General features: G+C 54.6%; 1 protein-coding gene across 1 annotated transcript; it reads right to left on the reverse strand.

Moving 5' to 3' along the window:
* Positions 1–1,089: 1,089 nt before the first annotated feature.
* NR1I2 (nuclear receptor subfamily 1 group I member 2) lies at positions 1,090–11,027 on the reverse strand. Its single transcript, NM_001032882.3, is given in 8 exon segments — positions 1,090–1,234; positions 2,443–2,548; positions 2,839–2,955; positions 3,157–3,299; positions 5,327–5,601; positions 6,561–6,748; positions 8,086–8,219; positions 10,831–11,027. Coding segments are annotated over 8 exon segments (1,305 nt in total).
* Between the last annotated feature and the right edge of the window lie 403 nt (positions 11,028–11,430).

The following is an 11,430-nucleotide window of genomic DNA, read 5'->3' on the forward strand; positions in this document are numbered from 1 at the left end:
CCTTTCGCTTTGAGAATAGATGTGTACACAGAAATATAAGGTGCATGTAAGTGGTTCTTCTCTGGTGTGTTTAACTGATTGTCAGTGTAGCCTTGTCACAGAGCATAGCCAGCACTCCAGCCCCAGGAACAAACCCAGGCCCCATCAGATGGGGACAGACCTACCTACGCTAGATCACACACACGCACCCATAGCTGCAGTTTATGCCCTTGCTCCCACAGACTCATGTCCTCAGGAACCTTCACTTGGGTACCCGGTGCCCACCATCACAGCTCAGCATCCACACAAGGAAATTCTTTGTGCTGCTTTTGTCACTTATCGTTTCTCCTTTTGATCCAAATTGTTTGTGTTTCTGTTTGTTTTTTTTAACTATAAATTCTGTGAGCTCAGGATCTGTATCTGAGTCAACGCTGTGTAACCCACAGCAGGCTACCTATTGTCGGTGCTTAAAAATGTGTTCAATGCAGAGACACAGAATGATGTGGCCAGAATGAGGTCATGCCAAGCTTCTGACATTTGTGCAGGCCTCCTGGCTTCGCTTCTCTCTAGAGGACTCCCACAGATACTCATGCGCCTGCCGATGAGTACAGGCCTGGAGACCACAAAGCAGCTCGGAAGAGGAGGGGAATGAGTGGGAAGTGGGAGACAGGACTATTAGAGGTAGCAATGAAAAGACTCCAGAAGCGAACAAACGTGGTATGTGGGCATAGACCCCAGATGGCCCAGCCCTGGTCTCGCCTTCCACACCTTGACACTTTAGTGGGATCTGAGGGATTTCTCCGCAGACCACAGGGCCTTTTAAAAGGAAAGGGCAGCCTTGCCTCTCTGATGGTCCTGACCTACAGGTCAGTGTACTCTCCACATAAGGGTCCACAGCTTCACTCCCTACAGACTGAGCTGGGGGTGGGGGGCACCCATGTCCTTCCTGAGGAATGCTAGCCAGCTGTCTTCGCAGGAGTTCCCTGGGAAGACAGGCTCAGCAGGGCATTGTCGGCTCTCGGCAGCATCCATCTGTCTTGGCCCAGGAGTGGCAGCTCAGAGGGCTCTGGGTCTGGCTGCCCCTCGGAGGCGTCACCCAAGGGCAGCCACTCAGCTACCCGTGATGCCGAACAACTCCTGCATGAGGGGCGTAGCAAAGGGGTGTATGTCCTGGATGCGCAGCAGCCGCTGGGTGTGCTGGGCGTTGATGCTGCGGAGCTCGGTGAGCATAGCCATGATCTTCAGGAACAGGAACCTGCGTGTCAGCCAGAGAAAAGGTTGGGGGTGCAGCCCGCCCTTTCCCTGGCCCGCAAGCCTCGGGGCTGCTCTGAGGCTGCAAAAGCATAATCTCTGGACATTTCAGGTCAGCCAAGAGGCAAGGCTTGGCTGAATTCCCTAAGCTTCTCTTTCACGCTGTGGATGAGAAAGGCAGAACAGCCTGCCCAGTACTCTCCCCACTCCCACCCCATCCATGGGAGTTGTGTCTTTTTTTTTTTCTTGAAAGAGACAGGATCTCGTTCTGTCACCCAGGCTAGAGTGGAGTGGCACGATCATGGTCTCACTGCAGTGACAAACTCCTGGACTCAGGAGACCTCCAGCCTCAGCCTGCTGGGTAGCTAGGACTAGAGCACATGCCACCATACCTGGCTAATTTTTTTAATTTTTTCTAGAGTTGGGGTCTGGCTATGTTGCCCAGACTGGCTTTGAACTCCTGGCTCCAAGGGATCCTCCTGTCTTGACCTCCCAAAGTGCTGGGATTATAGGTGTGAGCCACGACACCCGGCTGCGGGAGCTGCACCTTTGTACGCAGAGACCTCCGTGGGAAAATCCAGATATTGCAGCTACCAGTTTGGGGGTATGGGTGTCACTGCCTTCATTCACGTCCAGGGGCCAGGACTGAGCAGAGTCGTCGTGGAGGTCAGGGGCTGCAGGCTGGAATCCCTTCCTGGAACTAGCTTTGGATCCAGTATCTGAGATGTACCATATGCCTCAGTCTCCCCACGATGGAAAAGAAAGCTGGCACTTCCAGCCTCCTGCCTCCATACAAGGAAGGGCTGAGCAAAGGATGCCAAGCCAAAAAGAAAGCTGTACAGGCCAAATAAGGATTTCAGGTTATAAGTTCACACTCTAATACTCAGTGTTGGCCTTAACCCTTCATGGCCTTGGGCTCAGTACAATCCAAGTTTGTCTCTGGGCCTGTGGGCATCAGTCTGGGCACTAGGTCACGGGAGCTATGGAGGACCAGTGAAGGTATAGAAGTCCCTTTCTGGGCCACATTTCCCCTGTTTGCTTGTGTTTTTCCTGGGAAGTGGTTAGGTAGTGCTCAAAAGTGTGAGCTTTGGACCTGGTCTGGCTGGCTCTACCTCCAGATGCCACCCTCTGGCTGTGAAGCCTTGGGCAATTTCCCTGAACCTTGGCTCCCTCACACCACCCTCACGGGTCCTCACCCCCTGCTGTGCTCACCTATGAGCAGGCTGGGGCCGATTGCATTCAATGTAGGACTTCAGAGTAATAGCGTATTGCTCCTGCAGCTGGTCCACCACGCGGTGCTGCACCACACCTGGGCGGTCTGGAGGGGAGGGGAGGGAGGTGTGGTGCAAGATCATGAGGCAAAGACAAGCTCAGTCCAGCCCAGAGTCAGGGCATTGCTCACCAACCACATTCCAGAGCTGGAGTCACCCAGGCAGGGAAGTGAGGGAAGACCAGGGCTGGGCATCACCCACTGACCCCAGGAGAAGCCCGCGACAGCCCCCATCCTGGCTGCACAGTGAATGAGGAGCAAGGCCATGGATTGGGACCTTCCCTGGGGAGGGCAGATAAGGCTGGGGGAATGTCAGGCAACCTAGGGGAGACCCTCACCTGGGGAGAAGAGGGAGATGGCCTGCATCAGCACATACTCCTCCTCGTGTAGCTGCAGCTTCTTCAGCATGTAGTGGAATTTCAGCATGGGCTCCAGCAGAAGTTGCTGGAAACCACCTGTGGATGGTAACAGGATGGAGGGGCAGCTTCTCAGCAACCTGACCAAGATCCTGTCATCCCTCACCAATATCTTGTTTTCCACCATTCCATCTTCCTGCCCTGCCCTCCCAGAACCTGCATATCCTGGCGTAGCTCCCTTCCTCCCACAACTGCAGTGTTTCCCTCCCTCTGCCAGGGCAGGCAGGCTCTCTCGGGCACCTGCAGGGTCTTCCAAGCAGTAGGACAGCCGGCCACACTCCCAAGTTCCAGTCTCCGCGTTGAATACTGTGTTGAATCTCAGCTGGCACAGCTCAAAAGTGGCCCCCTTCAGTAGGGAGATCTGGTCCTCGATGGGCAGGTCCCTGGCAGCAAGGATGGGGAGGGGAGGACAGCTCCCTGGGAGGCGGCCCACAGGCCAGCCCCAGCTGCCATCCCATAATCCGGAAGTTGGGGGCGAGAGGAAGAGGGAGAATGGCTCCTTTCCCTGAGGATGACTGCGGCTGCTGTCTGGCTGCCTCTCATCTCTCCCCTCACAACCCAGCAGACAGCTCTGTCCCCCAGCATCTTCTCCTCCCCTGCTACCTCTGGGAACTCCACCCACTGAGCTTGGCATCCAGGTCCCTTACAGCCTGGCCCTATCTCCTTCAACTCCTATACAACTCCTGACCTACACCCAGTGCTTTGGCTTCTAGTCCCTGGCCGCCTCCTTTCTGCCTCAGTTTCCCCCCTTGGAATGACTGCCCCTTTAGTAGATCCTGCTAGCCCCTCAAGCCAAGCTATGTCTTTGCTCCTCTCAGAAGTCTTTCCAGAATGCAGTCTCCCCTCTCCAGAGTGCAAGTGCCGCCCTTTTGGCCTGAGCTCCAGCAGTGGGGACGTTTGCTTCCTGCGGTCAGTGTTGGGTTTAAGGTGCACACACGTATTTCTACTGTTTCCCTGCAGCCCAGATGCCTGCAGCCCCAGTCCTATCACCGGAGCACAGGCCTCACCATGGAGGTGGCTTAACAAGCCTCTGAGATTATGGTTACACGGATACCCTTCTGGTCCTGCAGGGACCACTCCCTCCCAACCTGGGAGGGACCCCCACCTCCCCAGTAAGGAGGCATTCCTTACAAGAAAGAAGCGTCACAGCCTGAGAGGGAGGCTGCTTACTCTGGGTTGTGAGGAAACACTACCTCTGGCCTTGGCCTCTTTGGGAATTCCGGCCCTGAGCTACTGGCACCCATCCTTCTTTTAGATCCGTAACACTGAGCTACAAATGCCACGGAATTGATCTTGTTCTTCTGTGCCTTCCCATTGCCTGGCTTAGGACCCGGCATCGAGCTGGCTTTGGTACTTCCAAATCTACCCTCCACCATGGATTAGCTGTGACCTTGTACAAGTTTCTTATCCTCGGGGAACCTCAGTTTCTATCTGAGAATGAAGACGGCAGTGACACCTGGGTCACTGTGCTCAACATTGGTGGCCATGAGAAATAGCAAGTGGGGAGCCCTGGTGTTAAATTGTCAGTCACTGGATTTCACCAAGATCTTCTAATGTCCACATTTATAAGTAGGCTTCTCTCCCTGCCCCTTTAAGCTAATTTGCCACCATCTGAACCCCATTCCAAACCTGCTGTCAGCATCACCCCGTTAAATAAGTCATGCATGACTCCTACAGGGCCAGAGAAGCACCTCTGGGCTCCCAGACCATAACCTACCCTCAACCTGCTGAAGACACCAGGAGCTTCTGGCGGGTGTGTTTCAGCCCCGCTTGACCAGGCTTGGCAGGGCAAGGTGGCCTACCCAAGGACAGATACACCTGGCACCATCCCTAACCCTAAGATTGCAGACATATTCTGGGGCTGTGGTTCCTGCCACCCCAGGAAGTTCCCATGTCTCCCACTAACCCCAGTTGCCCCGTGGTTGTTGCCTCCATATCTAGCTCTGGGGAGACCTGACCCTTGAGTTCTGAGGACCACCCACCCTCCCCACGGCCTTCGCAGTCTTCTCTTGTCTATTTCTCTCATTCTTTGGTCTGGAACTGTCAACATGTGATTCCTGCCCCTTTAAGGGAGAGTAGGAAAGGCTATCTGAATGCCCACTCTGTGCTGGGGGCTCTTCAGATGTGTTCTTATTTCACAGAACAGCCCTGCAGGGGAAGCACTGTTAGCTTCCATTGGGCAGGTGGATAGGCAGAGACACTGGCAGGCCCACAGCCACAAAGCTAACCAGCCACACAGCGAGGCCTCTACGTCCCCGCAGCACTGGCTGCCCTGGGGGGCAGGGCACAGGAAAAGGAGGGTCTTCTGCCACCAATATCTCCCAAATTCAGGATCTACCCCAGGTCCTTTGAACCTCCTGGCTACTTCCAGTTCCTTTCCACACCCAACCACCCAGTCTCCATGTCCTACCTGAAGTAGGAGATGACTTTGGCAAAGTTGATGATGCCTTTGAACATGTAGGTTGACATGTCAGCCATGTGGGGCAGCAAGGAGAAGATCTCTTTCCCGCCATTGTCGGCTGGGGGTTTGTAGTTCCAGACACTGCCATCCTCCCCCCGCAGCTGCACAGAGACCTTCACAGACCACAGATCTTTCCTGACCTGGTTCCACTTGGCAGCTTCTTCCCTCGATGGGGCCTGCAGAGACTCTGGCATCTCACAGCCACTGCTAAGCACCCCTGGCAGCTAGGACACATGCCAGGAGGCGGAGAGGGGAGAGACAGCACGTGTTTTCATAGACAGGTCCCAACTCAGGCCCCAGCCAAACGTGCACAGCCACAGCTGCAGCCCGAGAGGATGCGCAAATGCAGGCATTCACACCCACATGCACGCATGTGTCCTCACACATACAGACACACAGCCTTTGTTTCTTCTCTCTGGTGTCCTCTACCAGATGAAGGTGCTTTGGGGATCTATGAATCAATGGTCACACACGTCCCTGCTTGGTTAAAATGGAGGGCAAGGGGGACTCCAACCATGGTGTGTCGTCCCAAGCATTCCAGATGTTGGGCTCAGGAGACTCAGAAGGTTTAGGGCGCTATGGATGGGAAGAGCAGATCCGAGGTCACTGGGCTCATCCAGTTCTTTGAGCTGGGAAGGGCCACCTGAGATATCTATCAGTGCAAAGGGGAAGGAGGGCACTTGGAGCACAGACATGGCTAATGTGCCTGGGATCAAGAAACACCAGTTCACGAAAGTCACACCCCTCGACAGGTCCTGACCCTGTCCTCATAAAGCCCTGAATGCCAGTCACACTGGGGGACTGCCTAGTTTTCCCTCCACTTACTGCTCAGACCCAGTTCCTACCTGCTTTAAATGAGAGAGCAGCGATTTTCAAACCTGAACCTGCAACAGAATCACCCGGGGATCCTGCCCCTCCCTGGAGCTTCTGATTCAGTTGGTCTGGGGCGACCTGAAAATCTGCATGCTGATGCTGCTGACCCAGGGACCACACTTGGAGAGCCTTTGGGAATGAGACTAAAGCTTTGAGGAGCTCGCACAGACTTAGGGCCAGCTCTGCAAATCTACCCTCCACCACTGATTAGCTGTGACCTCATACAAGTTTCTTATCCTTGGGGAACCTCAGTTTCTATGTGAGAATGAAGATGGCGGTGACACCTCAGTCACTGTGCAGTTCCTCCTACCCGGAAATTCTTGAAATGGGAGAAGGTAGTGTCAAAGGTTTTCATCTGAGCGTCCATCAGCTCCCTGATCATCATCCGCTGCTCCTCCGTCAGCCCCTGCACTCCGGGTGGCTGAGTCCCGATCCGTTCTCTTTTCTTCCTCTTGATCAAGGCCCGCCTCTCCTCTACGGCCGCGTCGGACATGATCACTGCAGGGACAGCGAGGCTGGCTCAGGCACACGTGCCCCTGGTCAGCCTCCAGCCCCCCAGGGAGCTGCTGCGTAACCCTCTCAAGGCAGCAGAAGGCATTGGGTAAAAGGGAAAGTAATGGTGACAAGCGATTCTCCCCTGTCTGGACTCAAGAGGCCTGTGGGCTCCTCTGGAGTAACACCTGGGTGAGGACAGAGGTGAGGTGCGGCTGGGGTATCGCCCTCTGCAGTGGAGTTTGTGAGGACACTGTGGGGCCCTGGCAAGAGCAAGGGCTTCAGAATCCAAAGGCGCTAGGCTTGAGTGAAAACTTTGCCACTTACTACCTGTGACCCCAAGCAACCTCCTTAACCTCTCCTGCCTTCAGGTTTTTTCTTTGTAATCCAGAGAAACCGTGTTTACCTTGCACTGCTATTAAATGAGACCTTGCATGTAGGGTGCCTAATATAGTTCCTGGTACATAAGAGATGTTCAGTAAATGGCATCTACTGTTATCATTTTTCGGATGAATTATATACCAAGACTCTTCAGAGGTGTCTGGGTCTCCAAGACCCCAGAGAGCTGGGCTACAGCTTAGCAAGAAATAGCAACTCCAGACACTTCATATATAGCCCGGAGCCTTAGGTCTTCTGTGGATTTCGGGAGCCCACTCATGCGTGTAGAGCAAAGCTATGAGGTCCTTGGTGGGGAGAGATCAAGAACGCCTGCCAGCAGCCTAGAGAACTGAAAGAAGCAGCTTTGGGTCCCCTTGTGTTCCATGGAGACAAAAATGCGCTAGAAGCATCTAGCCTTTTCTGCATGAGCCTTAATCTCAGAGTGACCTAGGAGCACAAATATATCAAAGTTAAATAGGTAGAGTGAGAACACCTCCTGTCACCTGTCTGCTAACAGTTCCCCTGTGAAGATCCAGGTCTGGTGCGGATGGTGGGCGCTAGTAGCTATAAAGCGGGGGGTCCTATCACCCATGTGGCTCCTGCTTCCCTCCCCCAGATTCACACCCCTACCCCCAAATGTGGTTTCAAACCATTACAACAATTATGAAGGGGACAAAAAGAATCATGTAGGAGCAACTGAAGGGAGACAGAGGGCACGCCCTGGCAGGGTTGCCCAGCACACATCCCAGGACAGAGATTACAGACTCCCTCCATCACCCAGCGGGCCGGCTGCAAGCGCTCCCCCAGGTGGCTGCCTGTTGCACACTGACACCAGCTCGCATGTGCACGTGTGTTCACGCCCACACTCGCCGCGCATCTCCACACTCGCATGCACGCACCCACAGCACGTCTCTACACAGAGCCGTGCACCCCGGCCCCGGCCCGCCCGCTCGCCCACTGCTCACTCTCCTTCTTCATGCCGCTCTCCAGGCACTTGCGCAGCCGGCAGGCCTGGCACTGTCGCCGGGTCTTCCGGGTGATCTCGCAGGCGCCCTTCCGGAAGGGGCACCTAAGGCGGGCGTTGCGTTTCATGGCCCTCCTGTGAGAGAACAGGGAGCAGAAGGGAGGATGCACGGGTGCCCGGGCCCTCCGCCTGGGGCTCCGGGCTACACCACCTTCCTCCCCAGCCCCTACCAACTCGGGGAGGGGGACACTAGCCTTTGCGTCCCAGCTGGGTCAGATTTTATGGGAAGGGTGTAGGTGGGCGTCCCTAGAGGTCCAGGACTCGGCTAGAGGGGGCAGAAGCCGGGGAGGAAACCTTTTCTGGCCATTCCCGCAGGAAATGGGACACGTGCTTTTCGCCGGGCCTGCAGCCTCAGAACCTCTTTCTGGGACACCTCCGCTCCAGGCCCACCTTCAGCGCCTTCCCTTCCTCCTGAAACACCTGTCCCCTCCTCTTTCACACCCTTGTTACCAGAAAGTTTCCATGGAGATGGGCCTCTTCCTCGATTTCCCCTCCTTAAAAGAGGAAGCCGAGGAAAAATGACCCCAGGAGGGTAAGAAACCACAGAAGCCCCCTGCCGCCTTCCCTAGCTCCCCTTCCAGACTGGGCGGCCAGGGAGGAAGGGGTGAACTATGGGGAAGCTTTTCTACCCTACGGGGCAGCGGCTTCCCCATGGCAGAGTGGATTTCCCTCGTTGACCTAGGGGGCAAGGAGGTCGAACGCCTGGAACAGCAGAGCGTGCAGGCGCGACCCACGGGCCCCGCACACCCCTCTCTGCGGTGCACAGAGACGCAATGGGGCAGATGCCTTTTGGAGACTCTGGTACAAGATCACCTCCTCCCAGCCCGGAAGTCCTGCTTGTCCCACAAAAGACACGGTCACTGCAGCCCTACCTTTACTTTCCCCATTTCCACAGCTGGATGGAAAGAAACAATTTCTCTCTTGGCTCTGGCCTCTGAGTCTGGTCCAGAGTGGAAACTGAGGGAAGGCTGGCCCAGGAGCATGGAACAGCCAGGTGGGGCTGCAGAGTTCCCTGAGGGCAGGCCTGGGAAGCTGAACCAAGCCCGCAGTGACCCGGCAGGTGCAGGTTTGAGCTTGGAGGCCTCGGGCCTCGGACCAGCGACCAGCCCAGGGTCATGTTCTTCACAGACGCCATCCCTGCCTTTTGCCTTCCCAACTGGCCTGGGTAAGAAAGCCCTGATGCTACATCAAAGTCCACCGAGAATGGGTCAAAGGTGAAACCGGGGCTCACACTGATTAAAGGTATGCTATGTATCAGATGCTAGGCTAGGTATTTTGCAGTTTTGTAAATTTAGTTCTCAAACGCTGTGAAATTCATAATCTCATCTGCCTGGCACAGATGAGGGAGACTGAGGCTTGGAGACGATGGATTCCCAGCTGTCCTCCGGGTACATGACAAGCTGAAATTTGAATCCAGGTCTGCCTGATTCTGGATTTAGCTTTTGCCCACTACAACATGTTGCCTCTTTCTGAGAGTCCCAGGAATAGTACCCAAACGAGGAAGGGAGAGCAGAAGATTCCCACATGCTGAGGCAGGATGCACAGACACTCCTTGGGCAGCCTCTTCTGTGCCAGCAGCATCTGGAGCTGGTGCAGACGTCCAGCCTCTTCCACGCAGTCACGTGGCGTGTGGCCAGCTCAGGGACGTATCTGCTGCTCTTTGCTAGTGACTAGCTCAGGCATAGGCTGGGCCTGGCTCTAGCCAATGTGAGGGGACTCCTGGGAAAGATTTCCTTACTCTCAAAGCTAAGCCTTTTTGTGCATCTGCTGAACATCATGACTCCTGCCTGAGCCCCGGCACTGTGCCCCTATATAAGGGGAGCCAGACTGCAATGAGAGCTCTCGCGTGGGATGGCTGAAGAGAAAAATGGAAAGAACTGAGCTGCTGAACTCAACCTGGAGGCCTTCACACTTCCTGTTAGGAGAGGTAACGCGTTTTCCTTATTGCCAAACCAATTTGCGATAAAGGTCCTACGACTTGTAGCTGAACCCAGCCTGACACTGCTGATGTGTCTCACCCCGTTACAACTCATGCAACGCGAATGTTCATTTCTCCCTGGAACCTGCCCTTTTCCATTTGCGTGCCCAGCCACCAGGAAGAACTCGGCAAAGGGCCATCAGGCAGGCTGTCTTGGAAATGCATGAGGGTCCCACATGTGGCTCCTGACATGGGAGCTGCTCCTTGCATACCCTGTGCCCTCCGGAGGGTGCCCCTGGAGGGCTTCCTCACACATGGCTTTCTCTCCTCCCCACCCCTCCCCTCCCTTCGGTCTGCTTCTCTTCCCATGGTCTGAGCATTTATTTTATGCCATTCTTTAGGAAACAACCACCCCAGAAGGCGAATGTGAACACTTGGATTTGGGAGTTTCAAATTCTTTACCTTTCACTGAGTCATTTTCCATTTTATTCAAGAGCACATGGAGAAACCAAGGTATATCTTAATGGAAGGAGACCCTTCCTGGGTAGAACAGGAAGACTGAAGATGAATGATTCCTCTGGGATATAAATGGCTCCCTTGAGACTAATTACAAGGCCTTTGGGTGGGCCACCAGCCCACACTGAACCTGGGGGACAGGTCAAGCTGAGGCCCTGAGACGTTACCCAGTGGGTTAGTGGCAGACCCCAGTTAGGTGTGACCCAGCGTGTCAGTGGTGGCAGGTGGGTGAAGGCTGATGGGTAACTCTACCTGAAAAAGCCCTTGCATCCTTCACATGTCATGACATTGAAGTGATAACCAGTGGCCTTGTCCCCACATACACGGCAGATTTGGGGACCCCCAACTTCCTCATCTGCGTTGACAGTGGGCTTTCCAGGAGCAAACTCTGTGTCCTCACAGTATACAAAGTCAGCATGGTTCCAGCCTTCTTTGGGTCTCACCTCCAGGTTTGCTTCTGGGCCTCTTGGACTAGAAATGAGAAAACCACAGAGAATGAAAAGACTGGACAGGCATGTGTAGAGGCCTCAGAGGAAACACTCTGTCCCTTCCATGCATCACTCACATTTAGGCCTGTGGACTCAGGAACTGACCTCTCATGGGGAAAAAAAGCAGGGAATGGGGTTGGAATTGTTATAAAGAGAACTGTAATCATGACGTTTTGTACACAAAAATAGAGCCCTGGAATAGAACCTGTGAACAAGGGCATGGGAAAGACAAGGGCAAGAGGGAGGCAGAAATGAGAAGAAAAGAGAGCAGGCTGTCTGGGTCGGATCATGGAGGCCACAGCTGAGTGGACTGAGGTTAGGAGGCCACGACCTGGCCAGAGGTCTCAACGGGGAGCAACTCATG

Source organism: Macaca mulatta, chromosome 2 (assembly GCF_049350105.2).
Source record: "Macaca mulatta isolate MMU2019108-1 chromosome 2, T2T-MMU8v2.0, whole genome shotgun sequence".
Lineage (NCBI taxonomy): Eukaryota > Metazoa > Chordata > Mammalia > Primates > Cercopithecidae > Macaca > Macaca mulatta.